The sequence below is a fragment of the Rhincodon typus genome, chromosome 11 (genome assembly GCF_021869965.1).
Source record: "Rhincodon typus isolate 14 chromosome 11, sRhiTyp1.1, whole genome shotgun sequence".
NCBI lineage: Eukaryota > Metazoa > Chordata > Chondrichthyes > Orectolobiformes > Rhincodontidae > Rhincodon > Rhincodon typus.
Genome location: NC_063342.1, coordinates 73,881,092 through 73,903,469, shown reverse-complemented (window position 1 = coordinate 73,903,469; position 22,378 = coordinate 73,881,092). Strand labels below are relative to the sequence as shown.

The window sequence follows — 22,378 nt, the reverse complement described above, 5'->3', positions numbered from 1 at the left end:
CTCTATAAAGTCACCCCTCAACTTCCTACGCTCCAGTGAAAAATGTCCCAGCCTATCCGGTCTCTCCTCATAACTCAAACCCTCTATTCCCAGCAACATCCTGCTGAATCTTTTCCGAACCCTCTCCAGTTTAACTGAGTGACCAGAACTGGACACAGTACTCCAGAAGAGGCTTTACCAACGTCCTGTCCAGCCTCAACACGAGGTGTGAGGAGCCTGTGAGGATGATTGCAGCACTTTTGGAGGGTGTCAATGTTGGTTAAAAAGGTGCTGCTCAGGAAGTGTACTCATTTATTCATAAACCAGTTATTCAAATAACATGCAAAAGCAGTTTCTACCGCTTATTTCTGTTGACTCCATCAGATCAGAGATTAGGCGCAGCCCAGCATCTTCGAAGACCTTGACAGAGTTTTGTCCTCCACCGTAGGATGAGCCAAAGTCATAATAGTCTTTCCGGTAAAAGGCCTACTCAGTTAGAGAAAATACACAAGTTAACTTCTTGGCAAAACAGTCAGATTTCCTGAATCTTTACAGTATATTTCAGGAGTATGAGGTTTGGGATTGAACTTGTTAAAATGTGGCATAATTGAACACAGCCTAACTATTCAAAGAATGGTTATTTGATAAGGTCCGAGTTGGAAATGGGAAACATCAGATGAGCTCTCTCTGAGTTCCTTGATTGAGACAAGGTGTGTCTACAAAGGGGGTTTCAGTGATTCGTATCTCTATCCGGATTATCCCAGGGATGGTCAGCTGGGTGATGGTCTTTTTTGCCTGTTAGCTGTGTGACATCTCAGGGGAAAAAAGTAAATGATTCAGGAGTCTAAGGAAGCACGGTGGCTCGGTGGTTAGCACTGTTGCCTCACAGCGCCAGTGACCCAGGTTCAATTCCACCCCCAGCCGACTGTCTGTGTGGAGTTTGCACGTTCTCCCACTGTCTGCGTGGGTTTCCTCTGGGTGCTCTGGTTTCCTCCCACAGTCAAAAGATATGCAGGTTAGGTGGATTAGCCATGGGGAATGCAGGGTTACAGGGATGGGATGGGGTGGGATGCTCTTTGGAGCGTTGCTGTGGACTTGATGGGCTAAACGACCTGCTTCCCCAGAAAGGGGCTGTGGAAACCCAAGGATGCTGTCTGAGTTTGGACCCACTGAGCGACAAAGAGACCCATGCTAGTGTTGGGCTCCACAATAATGAGGGGCTGAAGGGTCCATCTTGCTGGATGTTGGTGTACTTTGGGACATTCCGCTCTGTGCGGGTTCCTTTGCTGCTGCAAAACTAGGGAAGTAGATACACTTTTAAAGTATGGGGGGGTGATGGGGGAAGCGGTGAGGGATCAAGCTTTAGTAATTAACCAAGAATTGGGGCAGAAGAACCCAATACTAATGTGGAAAATGAAAAGCAGACAATGGCAGGAGGCAGAAAACAACCTTAAATGTCAAGATGACAAACATAACATTAAAAAAGAGAGAGAGACGTGCATTATTCATAACAAATTAATTGAATTGATGGCACACAATGAAGTAAATAAATATGATCCATCACGGCTGGAGGATGACGAGGATTAGGTCATAAATGCTGAGAAGTATAAGACATTCAAGAACACTGGGGGGGCCGAGGGGGCTGAGTAAAGGCAGAGGGCTAATATTCCTAAACAAAGAGTCAGTGGTGACTTTAGTTCAGGAGATCAGGATGTTGAATTGGTCTGGGTTGAGATGAAGAATAACAGGGGGAAGAAGTCACTTGTGGAAGTGATCTCTTGAAGCAGTAACCCCTGTGTATGGAAGAAGAAATATTGTGATAAAGGGATGGTCATAACTATGTTGACTTTAATCAACATATCAATGGTAAATTCAGATTGGACATTGTGACCGTGACGAGGAGTTCAGGGGAGTTTCTTAGAGCAGCATGTTCTGGAATTAACCAGAGAATAGACTATACCAGACTCGGTAATAGGCAATGCAACACCATGATACTGTGTGAAAGCACTTTCTAGGTAGCAGCAGTCATAGTATGAGTGAATTTTACATCCAGGCTGAAAGGGAGGAGAGTGGGTCAAACATGAGTATTTTAAACTCCAGTAAAAGGCAACTATTGAGGCAGGAAAGCTGAGTGCTAGCTGGGGTGAACTGGGACATTGAACTAGGAGATAGATCAATCGAGAAGCAGTGGCAAACATTCACATTGTGCCTGACAAAGAAACCAGGCCACAAGGACTTCACCTGCTGTGATGGCTGTTCAAGACCAGGCATGCCAATGTCTTTTGTGCAGTAAGTGGTCAGGTTACTAGAGTTATGGAAGCAAGTATATGCCAAGGGACATTTATTTTAACATGGAAGAAGCTGGGATGTTTCACCGTCTTTTCCAAGGTTGCTGTTTGGTTTTTAAGGTTGAAACATGCAATGGTAGAAAGAAGAGCAAGGAACATGAATGGTACTAAAAAGCCGCCACCAATTCTGATGGGAAATTCCAAGTCAAGCTGCTATGCGGACCTCAAGAAACGTCCGCAGGATAAGGCTAACACAAAAGACTGTACGTGACATCCAATGTTTTTGATTCTTGGATCAGGCAAGTTGACTAAATGTATCAAAAGGAGGAGGAAGATTATAATTACAGACAAGTACCTTCTGCACCCCTACAGAACTATCAACCTGAATATTTTTTTCCTCCCCATGTGACACCAATGGATCAGAAATGATTAGGAACCTGAAAACTACCACTGACAGCAACTCAGCTCTCAGGCCATTGAGGCCATCGATGAGAAGCTGGAGTACAACCTGACTGTTCTAGACATGCCTTGTGGAATTCTTTGATTGCTCCTCAGTTGACCATCCCTAAAGACTGCCAAAAAGACCAACCCATGGGTGAACATCATCCACAAGCTCTGGTCTTTTTGACAGCTGAGTGTACTGTGCACCCAGATATGCTTCAAGTGTTCCCTGTCAAACTCATGGCAACTCAACTTCACTCAGCCATGGATTGGAATCTGAGATCAACTCCTGTTCCATGGTTACGAGTCCATGCAAATGTCACCCTCTGCCCCTCTTCGTTGGCTTCAGCAACACGTCAATAAGTAACTCGGACTGTCCTCGTTTCGGGAGCACTGCAGCAAATTTGTCTGCAATGAGCCCCCACATACAGCAATGCAACAATGACCAATCAATTTGTTTCCATAGCATCAGTTGAAGAATGGGTATGGGCCAGGACATTTCCGAAGAGATAGCCTATTACTTCATGCTTCATAAAATGCACTGCTATCTCTAGCCTCCTTCATGATCGATTCTGACACATTTCCCATGACACATGCCAAGCTAATTGGCCCATAGTTCCCTGTTTCCTGTCTCCCTACATTCCAGTCTGATGGGACCTAGCTGGGGTCTACCCAAGTTTAAAAATTAACGTCAGTGCAACCATTCCTTTATTAGCCACCTCTTATAAGACTCTGAAATCCATCATTTTGCCCAGTACCATTTCCCTCATGATTATGACTTCATCAACATCCCCTCTCCTTTCCGCCTCCAGATTGATTGGAATGTTTTTGCATCGTCTATAGTGAAGACTGAAGCAAAATATTTATTCCTCAAATCTGCCATCTGCTCATTGTCTGCTATGAACTCCTCACTGTCACCCTCTCGAGTATGGTGTTTGATATGGTGTCCAAACCACACCTATGTGAAGCATGCAGAATGCAGTCATGACATTTATGCATCGAGGAGTTCCAACTATCTATAAGCAGCTCAGCAGCCAGCAGTAAAGGCACTTTACCAATTACTCACCTGATAATACATACTCGTGTCTCTTTTGGGACCATAGAGCTGTGTGTCCACTGCACGAACAAACACATCAGACAACTGGTTAGAAAACACTGAAAGCAGCAATCCTTGTTGATCATTGTCTGTGTACAGGGCAGGTTGTACCTGAAACTGTGAACGACAATCAACATTTCAGCTTCAACAGACCCCTATAGGAAAGCTGTGGCTAAACTAGAAAGGGTTCAGAAAAGATTTACAAGGATGTTCCCTGAATTGGAGGGTTTGAGCCACAGGGAGAGGCTGAATAGGCTGGGACTATTTTCCCTGGAGCGTCATACACTGAGGGATGACCTTATAGAGGTTTATAAAATCATGAGGGGCGTGGATAGGGTAAATAGACGAGGTCTTTTCCCCGTAGTGGGGGGAGTTAAAAACTAGAGGGCATAGGTTTAAGGTGAGAGGAGAAGGATTTAAAAAGGGACCTAAGGGGCAGTTTTTTTACACAGAGGGTGGTGCGTGAACGGAATGAGCTGCCAGAGGAGGTGGTGGACCCTGGTATAATTGCAACATGTAAAAGGCATCTGGAGGGGTATACAAATAGGAAGGGTTTAGAGGGATATGGGCCAAATGCTGGCAAATGGGACTAGATTTATATAGGATATCTGGTTGGCCTGGACAAGCTGGGCCAAAGGGTCTGTTTCTGTGCTGTACACTTCTATGACTCTATGACATTCACAGGGTGTGGACTTCGCTGCCTGGGTCAGCATTTACTGCCTATCCCTAATTACCCAGAGGGCAGTTAAGAGTCAACACACATTGCTGTGGGACTGGAAACACATGTAGGCCAGAACAGGTAAGGATGGCAGATTTCCTTCCCTGAAGGATATTAGATGGGGTTTTCATGATGGTCATCATTAAGCCCTTAATTCCAGATTTTTATTCAATTCAAATTCCACCAACTTTGAGCATTTGTCAGTTATAGACGGAGATGATGGAGTCCAACAACAAAAAACACATCACACACCTTTGAACTGCAAAGGTCCTCCACCTCCACACGCACAGAGTCTGAGATGATGCTTTTGTTACCGTGAATATTTGCAAAATAGTAGGCCACAATGCGGAAATAAGGCACCATCTCGTCTGTGATCGTCACTGGAAACGAAGTGTTCACAGTCTTCCTGACTCTGTCAAAAAGCAGCACCTTACCTTTATTGAGCACCTGGAATGGTAAATATTGATGATGTTGGAAACCAAATGCCTTCTTGAAATGGAAAATTAACAAAGATTGTCACATCGTCACTGCAGAGAGACTGTAACTTATAAGAATGGCATGTTTTTATTTGAGTTCATTGAACATTGGGTTACCTTCTCTATAAATGAGTTTTCAGCCAACACCCATCAATCAATTCAGCCATTTACAGCTAACAGAAAGGTAAACGTATTTGGATCATTTCCAAATGTTTCATCGCTAAAGGAAATTCCTTCCAGCAGGAACTTCCAGAACCACAACTCTAATAAATGTCCATTTCTGAAGAAGGGTCCCGACCTGAAACATCAACTTTCCCATCCCTCTGATGCTGCCTGGCCTGCTGTGTTCCTCCAGCTTCACACTGTGTTATATCCAATACATGTGTGTTTGTCCATCAATAACCGAGGGAGGCTTCATTTCATTGACACCTTGTAAAGACCACTACTAATCATTTTTGGACTGTGAACTAAAAATAGGCAAGGTACTGCTTTAAACCAAGGAAACCATGGAAGAAGATGTTTGTAGTTCTGAAATTGAGTTACTGGGACACATTGAGGGGTATAGTCACAATGATGCCCTATTTAAGCAGTGAGAGAGAATCAAGACAAACAGCACTGCCTCTGTTCAGGGAAAATTTGCACAGAGACAGCCTGCTGATTGGTGTTTTAATTGGAACCACTTGTTGATGATCCAAGCAAGCTCAGCCACTTGATTGGTTCGTGGACAGGTAGCTGTAGCCTTGTATGAGGACATTGCAACAGAAGCATCCATCCCCTCTCTGTCTGCCCCTTCTATGAGCAGGAGCAAAAGGAAATCCCAAGTATCTTGTAACTTTCCATCACCTTTCGCTGTAAGTTGTTCTCCCTGCAAATGCCTTTTTGAAAGAGGAATAAAGGAGATAAACCACCTTCGGCGACACCTAATAGGGAAATCCTCCATCAGTGAATGAAAGACTGAGAATTGGTACATCCACCAGCTTGGCTCATGAGTAAAAATTTGGAAGGAGTTTGAAAGAAAGCTGAAAGAAAATGACTCATCATATGTGATCTGGATAGATTGGGGGAGTGGGTTTGGGTAGGATGCCCTTTAGAGGGTTAGTGAGGTTCGATGGGCTGAATGGCCTGCTTCTACACTGTAACAATTCTATGCCCCTCCTTTGAACACATGGCTTTGTTTTTCAATTGTATAAAAGACTTAATTCACACATTCACACAATCCAAACATGATGAGATATCCAGCTGCTCAGCTCATGTATGTCCTTCAGAGTATTATGATCCAGGAATCAGAATTTTAAAGCTCATGCTTACACCAGCCTTAACGACGCTCTGGGTCATGGAAGCATTAATCTCCTTCAACTTTTCATTACGACAACATCAGAGCTCATTGGGTCTCATGTTTTCAGGTTAGTAAGCGGCAGTATTGTTTAAAATGAGCAGAATGCATTCTGTCATATAGTCTCCTTCTTTGTAGCTTTGGGAATCAACATCAAAGCAGTAAGTAAGTCATAGAACTCACAATTACAAGGCCACTTGATGTCAAAGTACCATGGTAGATATTGCGCACAACCTGTTTATACCTTAAACAAACATTATAGCAACCTGCTTATTTTGGAAGTATCTGTGTCCATTATAGGTGCCCATTTGGAAGCTGTTGAATCGATTGTAACACTCAGCTCTGCCTCTTTCCAGTCAACACACAGCACTGCGGCACTGGGGGTGTTGGGAAAAAGGGGAGCTAGAAAACTGTGTGAGTTTCTCATCCTTAAATTTGGTTCCTGGATGGCACAGTGGTTAGCACTGGTTAGCTAGGTTCAACTCCACCGTTGGGCAACTGTCTGTGTGGAGTTTGCACACCCGCTGCTGTCTGTGTGGGTTTTCTCTGGGTGCTCTAATTTCCTCCCACAGCCCAAAGATGTGCAGCTTAGGTGAATTGGCCGTGCTAAATTGCCCATAGTGTCCTGGGATGTGCAGGCTTAGGTAGATTAGCCATGGGAGATACAGGGATAGGGTAGGGGATTGCATCTGGGTGGAAGCTCTTTGGAGGGACTCAATGGGCCGAATGGGACTCTAGGATTCTAAATAGCTCAGTTGGCTAAATAGCTCGAGCGTGGAACAGCATAACATTGGCAATGTACCGGTTGTTTTAAGTTAATGGAAGTCTATCTCCTCACCTTGCCCTTTCACACTCGCAGAGAGATTCTTTGGAATTCTGAAGCTCTGAAGAAGAGTCATTATGATTCAAAACATTAACTCTGTTCCTCTTTCTGCAGGTATTCCCAGATCGGCTCAATTTCTCTAACACTTTTATTTCTGATCTATAGTCTTGTGCTGTTAGTCTACGTAATTTTCAAATTGTTTCTGTCTCACTCTGGAAATCATTTGTGTGTACGGGTAAGGCATGACCACACAGTGGACATTTCTCCCTGAAACAACTCTATCAATGAATCTGCTAAAACTGAAAATTTTGGTGAGGCTTCCATTGGTTGAAGACTGACTCTTGCAAAACCTGTAATGAAGACTTTTTGACTGCTCCAGGGTCCTAGTGCCACAACAGGCCCCATCGTGCCATGGGTAACCAATTGTCTTTCTCTAATTGGCAGAGATGTCCATTGTTCCTTTGGCTGTGCAGGACATCAGTATTTGTGAAAAAAAAAAAATATTTCAAAGCTTTTTGTCTTGCGCTCATCAGCACAATTGCAAGAAACATCAATGAAAAAGGGGAACAAGGATAGAAAATGTTGTTCCCCTTTATTAGTATTATTGCAAATTGTCCTGATGTGTGCAGGACTAAAAGATCCCCACTTTTTTTGATAAAGTGTGAGGTCCTGTTCCGGGATGTTAGCCTTTATTTTTGTTGACTGTTCAGGGAATGTCAGAGAAACATAGAACACAGAACATAGAACATAGAACAGTACAGCACAGTACATGCCCTTCAGCCCACAATGTTGTGCTGACCTATTATCCTACTAAGATCAATCTACCCTGCATACCCTACATTTTACTATCCTCCATGTGCCTATCCAAGAGTCGCTTAAAAGTCTCTAAAGTATCTGACCCCACTACCATTGCCGGCAGCACATTCCACAGGCCCACCACTCTGTGTGAAGAACCTACCTCTGACATCTCCCCTATACCTTCCTCCAATCACCTTAAAATTATGCCCCCTCGTAATAGTCATTTCCGGCCTGGGAAAAAGTCTCTGACTATCCACTGTATCTATGTCTCTCATCATCTTGTAAACCTCTATCAAGTCACCTCTCGTCCTTCTTCGCTCCAATGAAAAAAGCCCAAGCTCCCTCAATCTTTCCTCATAAGACCTGCCCTCCAGTCCAGGCAGCATTCTGGTAAATCTCCTCTGCACCCCCTCTAAAGCTTCCGCAGCTTTCCTATAATGAGGTGACCAGAACTGAACATAATATTCCAAGTGTGGTCTAACCAGAGTTTTATAGAGCTGCAGCATAACCTCATGGCTCTTAAACTCAATTCCCCCGCCAATGAAAGCCAACACACCATACACTTTCTTTACAACCCTATCAACTTGGGTAGCGACTTTGAGGGATCTATGGACGTGGCCCCCAAGATCCCTCTGTTCCTCCACACTGCCAAGAATCCTGTCATTAACCCTGTATTCTGCATTCAAATTCCACCTTCCAAAATGAATCACCTGGTGGGTATGCGCATAGATTTTAGTCTTGTATATCTTGCATGCCTGCTTTTAACCAAACAGTGTGTATTGTATGTCTGTTCAACCAAACTAATAAAGTTAGTGGTTAGTTGATACAGATTTGACTCTTCTCCTCTTTGTGCCAAGCCATAGCTTTGTTGAGGGCAGTAACCAGGCAACAGCTTATGACTTCAGTGAAGGAAAGGAACAGGGTCAGTGAAATGGTCATCACAACACCTTCTGGTTTCCAGAAAGTGAGTGTTGAAGCAGCATAATGTGACAATGCAGTTTAATCAAAGTCCCTATCTGAACGCACAGAGGTAAAGGCTTTCCATCACTTACCATGTAGTAAAAGTAATTCACACCGCTGATGTCTACTCGACTGAAAGGTGATAATGTCACGTCTATGATGTCTCCAGGGTACAGCAGAGCATTTGTGACACCGATATGTAGGTAGGCCTGCTTGCTGTTATGGCACTTGATTGCTATTTCTTGGCTCACGTCATTCCCAACGGCGATATCGCCAGCTGAGGCCTGTAGCGGCAAATTGTCAGGGAAACCAAAGATCGCATGGACGTTAGAACAAGCAAGCAGCAAAAATCAATGTCACTGGTTCCGTGCTGTATGACTCTATGACTCTCTGACTCTATAATGCTGAAATAAGACAGGTCTTGTTAAAGGTTTTCAACTTACATCCATCAGGACACTTTGCAAGAGTACCAATGTCACAGGTAAGCAACTTCTTGCATACAATATGAGAAGAGGATGCTGATTGGTTGGCATGTGCGTTCTGATTGGTAGAGGTAATGCACCAGTTAGGCCATGACTGACAATTGTCAAGCTATTTAAATGTAAACCAGTTTGGTCAACTCTGATTGGTCAAAGCATTGTCTTGAACAATGAAGCATAGAATGGCTGAGTCTTGTTTGAACTTACCAAAAGTTAGACCCATCAGAGTCAACCTGTTTAAACATAGATTGACAGTTGACTTCAAGTCATCATTTAACTAGTGCATTCTCCATAGCAACAAGTCTACCAATTAGTGTCCACTGGAGAACCAATCAGGATTCTCTTCTCATGCAGTATAAAATGATTGCTTTCCATCAACGTTGGTATTCTTGCAAATGGTCCTGATGACTGCAAGACGAAAAGCTTTGACAAAAATGCCTCTTTTCATAGCAACACTGAATCATGTGACACCAAATAAGCCCTAATATTAGGATCAATGATCAGAAGTTGATTAACGAGGTGGGGGGGAGTCAAAGTAGAGAGGTGTAGGGAGAGAATTCCAGACATTAGGGCCCAGGCAGCTGAAGGCACGGCCACCAATGATGGAGGGAGAACAATAGAAAGTATCGGAATTACTGGTGAGCAGAAATCACGGAAGATTATGGAGACAGATGAGATTATAGGTGGGGCAGAGGTTGTGAAGGGATTTGAGAAACCATGGAAAAGCTGTCAATTTAATTGCAGCATTGCTTATCCAGCACAGCGTACAAGAAAATGTTTTTTTTTAAGAATATATCCTCACACTGATGTATATATCTTTTGCATTTTCAGGAACATTGAAGGAGAGACTCAGTTCACCAATACTGTCAGTTAATCCTTCCTGGGTAGATTCGAGGGTTTTTCCCGCAGAGATAATTATTTTAATTTTGATCGGCACTTCAGAGACTGGGGAGCCATCCAGGTAGGTCACCGACGCCTGAGGAACAACATTGAAGAGTTGGCTTTGTTATCCATCAATATGCTAACGCATTCTTCCTCCCAATTAAAATCAAGTTTTTTTTTTCTTCAGAGTTGAATCTATTCTGTGTTAAACTGCTGATGCTGTGTTCGCACATATTTAAATTATAGCCCCTCAAGTGCATGTGGAAGACTTTATGGTACTATTTTGAATTAGATGTCCAAAGATGTGCAGGTTAGGGTGGACTGGCCAAGCTAAGTTGCAGGCTGGGTGGGTTAGCCATGGGAAATGCATGGTTACAGGATTAGGGTGGGTCTGGGTGGGATGCTCTTCAGAGGTTTGATGCAGATTCGTTGGGCCAAATGGCTTGCTTCCACACTGTAGGGATTTGATGATTCTATGATTCTAAGAACAGGTTAACTCTTCCCAGTGCTGTGGTCAATGTCTCTCAATATCTGTTAGGCACCAATATTGAAACAGAATATCTGCTCATTGCCAACTGTGGGATCTTTCTGTGCATGTACAGAGGACTCTGTTTCCTACCTTCCAGCAGTGCTTAATACATTCTGGAATGTCAAGTAAGTCTCAGCGATGGCGGCCATGAAGCTAACATCGATTGTTGTAAAAACCCACCTGGTTCACTTTGGGGGAGGGAAATCTACCGGCCTGTCCTAGGTCTGGCCTACATGTGACTCCAGATCCACGGCAGTGAGACTGGCACTAAACGTCCCTCTGAAATGGCTTGCTGAGCAAGTCACTCAGTCCAAGGATGATTAGCAAATGCTGGCCTTTCCAGTAATGCCCAGATCCCATGAACAATTAAAGAAAGAATGTGCATCTCTGACCATGAAGTAATTTGAGACATCCCTGGGTCATGAAAAGTAAGAAGTGAACTAACTCCTTGTTTTTATTCTTGTAGGCCACTCACATATTGCTGTGTATATACACCAGCTGTCATCTTCGAATCCCTACAGTATGGAAGCAAGCCATTTGGCCCATCAAGTACATACTGACCCTTCAGCCACCCTATCCCTGTATTTCCCATAGCTAACAAACCTACCCCATACCTTACTGGGCGCCATGGCCAATCCACCTAATCTGCACTGCTTTGGTCTGTGGGAGGAAACACACACACAGACACAGGGAGAATATGCAAACTCCACACAGACACACATAGTCACCCAAGGGTACGATTAAACCCAGGCCCCTATTGCTGTGAAGCGACAGTGCTAACCACTGAGCTACCATGCCTCCCTTGTAGCTTATCTTTCCAATGTGCTGTCTTGTGTTTGGCTTAACCAAGTATCACAGTTAGCGATGAGGCGGGATTTTTGGATTTCCCTAGCTGGATAAAAAGTTTGGGTTGGAGGAGCTGCCAGCAAGCCTGTAAAGAAGTTGTCAGTCTGACTTTTCTTTTTGCTAAGAAATTGCTTTAACAATCTGATCTGCAGGAAAAGGCTGTCTTTGCCATGAATGGACTGACCTTTGATTGTGTCTGAATCAATAACCATTATAGGGAAACTGGGGGTGGGGGGGATATAGCCAGGACCGGCAGTCTTCCAGCACATGTGCTATTTTACACATTTCAAAACACCCTGCATGTTGCTGATAATCCAGCTACTAATCAGATGGGAGGGGAATGGTAAAGAGAAATCTTTCTGACTGGGACAGACCCCAGGTTGCTTGGCCCCTGCTCAACCAAAAAGCACGCCACTGCCATACATCACAGAGCCATTGGAGGTTATGGATGGATATTGGCTTGGAGCAAGGGATCAGGAGCTGGTGAGGATATCTATTGTGGCTTTGAAACCTTTCTGTGCCCTTTAATTATGGAGAGTTTCACGACAAATGGGTTTTAAAACGAGGCCACTCGCAGTAAGGTAATGGTGCTGTCAAAAAGTAGCATTTGACACAGCACTAAGGAGTTTAAGAGCACTTTCTGGTAGCTACTTTTTTCTGCTCATGTGTATGCACCAGAAATAACTGGTTGGGGACTTGCCTTTCCAAATTCCACCCTGTGTCTTATGTTAAATTTAGGTAGCCATGATGTGGAGTTACCGGTGTTGGACTGGGCTGGACAAGGTCAGAAATCACATGACACCAGGTTATAGTCCAACAGGTTTATTTGAAATCACAAGCTTTCAGTGCACTGCTCCTTTGTTAGGTTGCCTCACTAACAGGTTGTTGGACTATAACCTGGTGTTGTGTGACTTTTGACCTTAAATTTAGGAGATTGATATTAAAACACTTAGTTTCTCCTGCCCTCCAAACTGGGTGAAATCGAAGGACAAAATAAAAAAGTGAAATCTTGCTTCTAAGTGTGGCATTGCTGACTGGGCTGATGGGCTTAGTGATTACCATGGTTACCTCATAGTACCGGAGACCTGGGTTCAATCCCACCCTCGGGTGACTGTCAGTATGGAGTTTGCACATTGTCCCCATGTCTGTGTGGGTTTCCTCGCACAGTCAGGTGGATTGGCCATGCTAAATTGTCTACAGTGTCCAGGGATGTGCAGGCTAGGTGGGTTAGCCATGGGAAATTCAGGGTTAGGGGTGTGGGTCTGACCCTCAGAGGGTATGGGTGGGCTGAATGGCCTGTTTCCGCACTGTAGGGATTCTATGGCTTATTTGTCATAAACAGATCTGGCACTCCTTCGATCAATACAACTCTACCATTTCCTCACTCTCTCCTTCATGCAGCGATGTGCCATAAGCAGAGAGACAAGCAGGAAAGGTGTGACAATTACCTAGAATGTAAATGCGCTGTTTGTTGTACCGTGCATCTGGCATTAAGTCTGGCAGAAAACGTGGCACTGAATTTCAAGGTAGAGATGTCACTACCTGTGACAAATTAAGTAGCCTTTTCCCCCCTCCCCACCCCCTCAGTGGTTTGCTTGTGAGCCCATACATACCAGAATCTGAAAAGGAGCTCCAGGTATGAAGTAGCGTTTTGTCTTTGTTAGATTAATCGTATAGTTTAGAAAATTTGGTACAATGCTCCTCTTTTCTTCCATGCCATCTACATAGCAGGGAACAAAAAGGTTTACATTTGTTGATTAATTTACACAGAGAAAGAACTACCATTGGCATTTTCCCAGAATTCCCTCGCACAGTGTGCAGTCACACAGTACTGGGCCTGTATGTGTGAACTGTCTTGAAAAGACAAAACAAAGATGGAAACCTTACTTAAACATTAATGCCGAGCTGGAACATGGAATACATTAAAAAAAAACCTAATGCGCCCGTTAGCTAATGCAAAACTTAATCAAATGTTGGGATTTATTTCGAGAGGAATAGAATTGGATTGTAGAGGAGGTCAGGCTAAACCTGTATCTAACCTGGGCAGGTCCGGTCTCCGTATTATAGACAGGTCTTCAGACGGTGTAGAGGAGATTTGCAAAGACAAAATCACAAACGTATGGGTAGATGCATCAGAAAAGGATCGACAAGACTGTTTCTCCCGAGAAAAGGACAGCTGAGGTACATAAACATTATCATCTGTACAGAATGTTTTAGCTTGTGAGAAAGAACGTTGTTAGAATCATAGACTCCCTACAGTGTAGAAGCAGGCCGTTTGGCCCATTGAGTCCATGCCTACCCTCTGAAGAGCATCCCACCCATACCCACACCCTGTACCCTTTCCCTGCAACCCTGCATTTCCAATGGCTAATCCTCCTAGCCTGCACATCCCTGTGGGATTCCTCCGGGTGCTGCAGTTTCTTCCCATAGTCCAAAGATGTTAGGGTAATTTGGCCGTACTAAATTGCCCACAGTGTCCAGGGATGTGTGGGTTATGTGGATCAACCATGGGAAATACAGGGAAAGGGTGGGTCTGGATGGGATGCTTTTCGGATGGTTGGTGTTGACTCGATGGGCTGAACGGCATTCGTCCACACTGTGGGGATCCTATGAATCCTGCATCTGACCTGTTGATCCCTGTAAGAGTTTTGAACGTTAGATTACAATCACTTTTCATTCTTCTAAACTCCTGAGAACATTTAATCTTCCCTCACAAAGTGTTAAAGCATTAACTCATTTAATTCAGAAGCTGCGGAGTGAATGACTTTAATATGACACTTTCATTCAGGTATATCAAAGTTAAAAGACATTATTCAAGTCATTGTCAAGAAGTGAATGAGCACAAACAAAGAGGGAACAGGGGGGAAATCGTGACCAGGAGCAACCAGCTTAACCCTTGTATGAATTACAGACAGAAGAGCCTCGTGAATTCAACACAAAGAGCTCCAGAAAGATGTGATGGGGTCGGACTTGTCTTTGTGACTCAGTATGGCTCTTTACAAAACAAATACAGCTGACTGACTGAGCTACAGAGGGAAGGACAAAATTCTTCAGGTTAGAATGGGTACACAGACAACAGAGCGGTCAGGTTCTTTGACTGAACGTAGAGTTAAGGTCCGGAAAGGCTTCCTCTTCAAAGAAGGTTGGAAACAAAGATATATCAATCTGCTAAGAATTTACCCTGGGACTGTAAGTGATTTATTCTTGAAATATCAGTTTCATTATTTCTCAAGGTAGATTTGCAGATTATTTTTAAAAATACAAAGTAGAATTGTAAAGTTCCAACTATCTTTAGGTGCCTACATGGCCAACATTCCCTGTCAAGTGGGACATGGAGTAGTTACTTCCATGTAAGTCAATTATTGTATATGAGAGAATGACTATCTTTAGCCTTCATTTGATCATATTATAATTGAGTATCGCTGAAAAGAAGATCCATTTCGTTTGTCATCAGGACAATTTACAAGAATACCAACAAAGCAGAAAACTTTGGTACTGTGTGCAAAAGATGTGCTGATTGCTTGGCAAGGGGACTCTGATTGGTACAAGGGTTGCCATGGAGAATGGAGCACTTAAAAACAGTGCAAGACAAAAGACTTTGACAAAACGTGTCTTTTCCCAGCAGTATCCAACATCTGTACAACCAAACAGCCACTAATATTGTAATTATTGCAATCCAGGATTCATTGCTATAGTAAACTTTTTTCAGCACTTATTAAAAGTCATCAAAGACACAAAAAGCGAACAAGAATATCTTAGAATTCTAAAGTTAGGTTTCCGTGTGCTGGTGTTGGCTAACTTTGAAGAGTTGGTTTTACTACAATAAACCTGTTGATATAATCTAATCTGAGTTGATTTTGCTGGTCAGAAAATTTGCTAAGCAGTTAACTGCAGCTAAACATACTGAGTTCCCTTCCTCGCAATGTACAGGTTAAACATGGTTCCATTAGCAACTCAGAAAGGCAATTAAACCAGCTCTCTACATTTCTGATGTTTCCTGATTATTATTCACATATAAAGTGGCTATATGTCACCATTTAACTAACCAGGCTCTTGATTGTGTCAGGGATGTGCTCCAACATGTGAATTCACCACAAAGCCAAAATAACCTTGCTTAAAGATCTTGTAAATAATGGGAGGAGGCTCCTTTGAAAATAAACAAAGCAACGGACAGGGATATAACTTCTTTGTTGTCAGAGTTTGGATAAACAGTAAAATCAGTCCTTATCAAAATGTTTAAGATATCTTCCAGTCCACAGTATAACTGTTCATTAGAGTGATAGCTGGCAAACTGCTTGCATACAGCAGATCATCTTGAGCTGGAGATAAATTTTGTCATAGTTCCACATTTAAGATGAATCGAGATTATAATTTCAACAGAAAATAACCTCACTGCAAAATGTGGTTTCATGTTGTATACACCCAATCCTGGTTTGCAATGAGTAGAGATTGCGAATAAGAACTCACCGTGCTCCTTTATCTGAAAGGGTTTGTAACCTTGGTAGGCGGAATATAATGTAGAAGATCCCCGTATCTCAAAGTCTCCAACCCTTAAATTAAACAGATGTGATTTAACTGTCTGTAATTCAAAAATAAATTATTCAAATACTTTTAGCAATGCAATATTCCTACATACAAGTTTATAATTCTTTGATCAAGAAGGTAGTGGTGATGTCACTGGATTAGTGATCTGGAGAGCCAGACTAATGTTTTGGGAACATGGGTCCAAACCCCACCATGGCAGATGGTGAAACTTAAACTCAACGAAATTTTGATATAAAAGCTAGATTAATAGTGATTAGTAGTCCCACAGTCAGCTCCTGACCTTATTACAGCCTTGGTTTGAACATTGATAAAAGAGCTGAATGAATTCCAGAGGTGAGGAGAGAGTGTCAGCCCTTGACATCAAGGCTACATTCGACCAAGTGTGGCATCAAGGAGCCCTAACAAAACTGGAATCAATGGACATCGGAGCAAACTCTCCACTGTTGGAGTCATACCTGATACATAGCTCGTGGCTGTTGGAGGTCAGTCATCTCAGCCCCAGGACATCTCTGCAGGAGTTCCTCAGCCCAAACATCTTCAGCTGCTTCATCAATGACCTCCCCACACTGCCCTCCCATAAGGTCAGAAGTGAGGATGTTCGCTAATTAATACTCAATGTTCAGCACCATTCAATACTCCTCAGATACTGAAGCCGTCCATGTTCAAATACAACCAGACCTGGACAATAGTCAGACTTGAGCTGACAAGTGGCAAACATTCGTGCCACACAAATGCCAGGAAATCTAACCATTGCCCCTTAACATTCAATGGTGTTACCATCACTGAATCCCCCACTATCAACATCCTGAGGGCTACCATTGACCAGACACTGAATTGGACTCGCTACATAAACACAGTGGCTACAAGAGCAGGCCAGAAGCTGGGAATACTGCGGTGAGTAACTCCCCTCCTGACTCCCCGAAGCCTGTCCACAATCTACAAGGCACAAGTCAGGATTGTGATGGAATACTCCCCACTTCCCTGGATGGGTGCAGCTCCAACAACACTCAAGAAGCTTGACACCATCCAGGACAAAGCAGCCGCTTGATTGGCACTGCATCTGCAAACGTTCTCCACCACCAATGCTCAGTAGCAGCAGTGTGTACTATCTATAAAATGCACTGCAGAAATTCACCAAAGATCCTCAGACAGCATCTTCCAAACCCATAATCACTTCCATCTAGAAGGACAAGGGCAGCAGATATATGGGAACACCATCCCCCTGCTGGTTTTCCTCCAAGCCACTCACGGTCATGACTTGGAAATATATCACCGTTCCTTCACTGTCGCTGGGTCAAAATCCTGGAATTCCCTCCCTAATGGCATTGTGGGTCAACCCACAGCAGGTGGACTGCAGCAATTCAAAAGGGCAGCTCACCACCACCTTCTCAAGGGTAACTAGAGATGGGCAAGAAATGCCAGCCCAACTAGCAATGCCTACATCCCACATGAATAAGAAAATCCCCCTGCACCTTTTGCTTAAAATGATTCTTGTATCATCAGTTAATGAGAACAGCCCTTCTTTGTCTATTTTATCTGGACCAGTCATAATCTCTTACATGTCAGTGAAATCTCCCCTCAATCCCTCTTGATCTAAGGGGGACAGCCCTGTGCTCTCCAATCTAATCTTGTCACTAAATTCACTCTGAAGGGTGACCTTATAGAGGTTTATAAAATCATGAAGAGTGTGGATAGGGTGAATAGTCAAGGTTTTTTTTCCCAGGGTAGGGAAGTGAAAAATTAGAGGCCATAGGTTTATGGTAAAGGGGGAAAGATTTCAAAGGGACTTGAGGGGCAACGTTTCCATGCAGAGGGTGGTGCGTGTATGGAACTAGCTGCCATTTAAAAGGCATGGTTACACGAATAGGAAGGATTTAGAGGGATATGGGCCAAATGCTGGCAAATGGGCCTAGATCAGTTTAGGATATCTGATCGTTGTGAACGAGTTATATTGAAGAGTCTATTTCCATGCTGTATACATCTATGACACTATGACTATCGTACCCATTCTGGTAAATCTATCTCCACCCACCACGCACCCAGCATCACGGACCTTCTTCCCGTTCCTAACATGATACTCCAGACTGGGTCTAACCAGAGTTTTATAAAGGTGCAGCGTAACTCCCCTGCTCCTGTACTCAACGCGTCTATTTCTGAACCCACAATCACATAAACTTTGCCAATTATTCCCTCAATGTGTCTTGCCGCATTCGAAGGTCTATATACATGCAATGTCCCTGCAAAACCTGTGAAACTGTCGTTCAGTCCAATTTGCCCCTGTCTATCCCTCTGCCTCACGTTTCCCTGCATTAAATTCTGTTTACGATTTGCCTCACGTTTTGTGAGCCCGGCTATATGTCCTGTTGTAGTCAATTAGGTATCATCCTTGTTGCCTGACACACCTCCAAGTTTGGCATCCTCGGTGCATTTTGAAAATCCAAGCCCTTTCTTTGTACCAAAAAAAGGCAGCGGTCCCAGCACTAACCCCTGGTGAACAGTACTCTCTATCCTCCTTCAGTCTGAGAAATAGCTTTTAATTCTTTTGTCCAAGTGACAAAGACAATCTATGGGCCTCCATCTAAAACAAAAACAGCTTTTTGTGTACTTTGTTGAAAATCTTTTTGATATCCAGGTTAACGTGTCTGATTAACAGCGACATAGGAAAGCTAGACTCTAAATTCTAACTTCTTAATGACATATATGCTGACTTTTGTCAAGATTCCCAAGTCACACTCCTTTGCCCCATAGCCCCTATAATGCTATCGCTTGGAAGTATTTATCAAATTCATAGAAAAAGAGAAAATAGGACCAGGAATAGGCCATTCAGCCCTTCAAGCCTGCTCCACCATTCAGTATGATTGTGGCTGATCACTCAGCTCAGTCCCCTGTTCCTGCTTTCTCCCCATACCCTTCAATCCCTTTCTTTGAGCATTGGAGTTGGGACGTTATGTTGAGGTTGTACAGGATGTTGGTGAAGCCTCTTCTTGAGTATTGTGAGCAGTTCTGATCACCCAGTTATAGGAAGGATATTATTAAGCTGGAGAGGGTTCAGAAGAGATTTACCAGGATGCTGTCAGGAAAAGAGGGCTTGAGCTATAAAGAAAGGCTAGATAGGCTGGGACTTTTTCCACTGGAGCGAAGAGGCTGAAAGATGATCTTATAGAGGTTTATGAAATCATGAGCGGCATAGATTAGGTGAACAGCTGATGTCTTTTTCCTAGGGTGGGGAAGTTAAAAACTAGGGGGCATATTTTATTAAGGTGAGAGGAGAGAGTTTTAAAAAAGACACAAGGGGCAACCTTTTTTACACAGAGATTTGTTCATGTGTGGAATGAACTTCCAGAGGAAGTGGTGGATGCGGGTACAGTTACAACGTTTAAAAGACATTTAGATAAGTACATGAATAAGAAATGTTTGGAGGGATATGGGCCAAGCACAGGCAGGTGGGACTAGTTTAGTTTGGGATTATGGTCAGCACGGACTGGTTGGACCAAAGGGTCTGTTTCCATGCTGTATAACTCCATGACTCTATAACGATATCTAACTCCTTCTTGAAAATACTCATTGTTTTGGCCTCAACTATTTCCTGTGTCAGAGAATTTCACAGGATCAGCACTGTGTGGGTGAAGTGGTTCTCCTCATCTCCGTCCTCAGGCCTACTCTGTATCCTTAGACTTGTGACCCCTAGTCATAGATTTGTAGAACCATACAGTACAGAGGAGGCCCTTTGGCCCATTATGTCTGTACCACCAAGGATCTACTAAATCAATGCTAGGGCCACTTTCCCACTCTAGGCCCATAGCCTTGAAGGTTATGATATTCCAAGTGCTCATCCAAGGACTTTTTAAAGGTTGTGAGGTTTCCTGCCTTAACTACCCTCCCAGGCAGAGCATTTCCGACCCCCACTACCCTCTAGGTGAATTTTTTATTTCTCAAATACCCCCTCGCCTTTCACCTTAAAATTTTGCCCCCTTGTCAGTGACCCCTTAACTATAGGGAGGAGCTGCTCTCTTCCATCCTGTCCATGCTCCTCATAATCACATACAGCTCTATCAAGTCCTCCTTCAACCTCCTCTGCTCCAAAAAAAAACAACCTGAGCTTATCCAGCCTCTCTCCATCGCTGGAATGCTCCATCCCAGGCAACATCCTGGTGAATCTCCTCTATACCCGCTGCAGCGCAATCAGACCCTTCCTACAGGCATGGATGGCATAGTGGCTCAGTGGTTAGCATTGCTAGCTTCGGGTCACTGTCTGTGTGGAGTTTGCACATTCTCCCAGTGACTGTGTGGGTCCCCTCCGGGTGCTCTGGTTTCCACCCACAGTCCAAACATCTGCAGGTTAGAGTGGATCAGCCATGCTAAATTGCTCATAGTGTCCAGGGACGTGTGGGCTAGGTGGGTTAGCCATGGGAAATGCAAGGTTATAGGAATAGGATGGGACTGGGTGGGATGTTCTTCAGATGGCCAGTGTGGACTCAACGGGCCAAATGACCTGTATCCATACTGTAGACATAGGCAATTCTATAGTATGGTGACCAGAATCACACACAGAACTCCATAGCACTGTAGCCTAACCAAAGTCCTGTCCAGCTTCATGCTCCTACAATCTATGCCTTAACTAATAAGGGCAAATGTCCCATTTAGAAACCAAAAGAATTGTGGATGCTGTAAATCAGGAACAAAAATAGAAGTTGCTGGAAAAGCTCAGCAGGTCTGGCAGCATCTGTGAAGGAAACGTCAGAGTTAACATTTCGGGTCCTGTGACAGATGTTGCCAGACGTGCTGAGCTTTTCCAGCAAGTTCTGCAAATGTCCCATATGCTTTCTTAACTACCCTACCCACCTGTTTCCTTACCACTGCTCATCAGGGACATGCTTCCTGTGTTTTCCCCTGTCTAGTCTCGTTAGAATTTTATAGGTTTCTACAAAATCTTCCCTCATTTTTCCAAACCCCAGTCAATACAGTCCTAAATGATACAGTCTCTCTCCATGCATCAGTCCTGTCATCCCAGGACTCATGTGTGTCACTCTCTGCAGGGAACGGTGCGTTGTAAGAGGCCAATCGTTGAGCTACGTCTGAAGATGTGGAGATAACAAGGTGTAGAGCTGGATGAACACAGCAAGCCAAGCAGAATCAGAGGAGCAGGAAGGCTGACGTTTCAGGCTGAGACTGAAGAAGGGTCTAGGCCCGAAACGCCAGCCTTCCTGCTCCTCCGATGCTGCTTGGTCTGCTGTGTTCATCCAGCTCTACACCTTGTTATCTCAGATTGTCCAGCATCTGAAGTTCCTACTATCTGTGAAGATGTGGAAGTGTGTTTGAGGTAAAAACCAGACACTCACAGTGACGACGGGAGCTGCACTTCTCCCCTGCAGACTGCAGTTGGGCCTTGCTTGCGACTCCTAACCTTCGCAACAATGGCGTTGGATTGCTGGAATGTAAGAAGACAAGTTCTTCATCAGTTATAACCAGGAATTTCACGCTGGTAACAAATATCCATTAGTGTCGAAGGAGCCATCTCAATGTGTGTTCTCCAGGTGACAAAAGGCAGCAAGCAAGACCCGAAAAATATACATCCATATAGCACTCCCCATGATCCCCTGTCATCTTAAAGTGCAGTCACTGTCATGATGTAAGATACACAGCAATTTGCACACAGCAGTCCCCCACTAAAAGTGACATAGAACCACTAATAAACAGCCCATCCCCTGGTCAGGCATGATGCTTTCCTACAGCCAGGGAAGGTTTTCCTGTGATCGAACACAGCTACCCATTTACAGCCAGGACCTTGGGTAAAGCAGAAAGGGTCCCATTGGGACGTGGGTGAGTGAGTTAGTGAGTGGGGTAGAGTGTTAGTGAATAGGTGACTGGCTGAGCGAGTGGGGACGTGGGTGAATGAGTTAGTGAGTGGGGTAGAGTGTTAGTGAATAGATGACCGGCTGAGCGAGTGGGGACGTGGGTAAGTGAGTTAGTGAGTGGGGTAGAGTGTTAGTGAGTAGATGACCAGCTGAGCGAGTGGGGACGTGGGTGAGTGAGTTAATGAGTGGGGTAATGCGTTAGAAAATAGATGACCGGCTGAGCGAATGGGGATGTGGGTTAGTGAGTTAACGAGAGGGATAGTGCGTTAGTGAGTGGGGTAGAGTGTTAGTGAGTGGGGTAGTGTGTTAGTGAGTGGGGTAGAGTGTTAG

At 44.0% G+C, this 22,378-nt stretch overlaps 1 protein-coding gene across 1 annotated transcript in view; it reads right to left on the bottom strand.

Annotated features, from left to right (window-relative positions):
- Positions 1 to 306: 306 nt before the first annotated feature.
- Positions 307 to 22,378, bottom strand: part of LOC125484347 (cobra venom factor-like) — a 37,531-nt gene continuing 15,459 nt past the window's right edge. The window contains exons 5-12 of the mRNA XM_048602555.1: positions 21,533 to 21,621; positions 16,116 to 16,198; positions 13,262 to 13,368; positions 10,194 to 10,367; positions 9,005 to 9,196; positions 4,775 to 4,969; positions 3,775 to 3,921; positions 307 to 465 (exon numbers count right to left, since the gene is read on the bottom strand). Coding sequence (XP_048458512.1) covers positions 307 to 465; positions 3,775 to 3,921; positions 4,775 to 4,969; positions 9,005 to 9,196; positions 10,194 to 10,367; positions 13,262 to 13,368; positions 16,116 to 16,198; positions 21,533 to 21,621 — 1,146 coding nt within the window. The remainder of the gene's footprint in view (positions 466 to 3,774; positions 3,922 to 4,774; positions 4,970 to 9,004; positions 9,197 to 10,193; positions 10,368 to 13,261; positions 13,369 to 16,115; positions 16,199 to 21,532; positions 21,622 to 22,378) is intronic.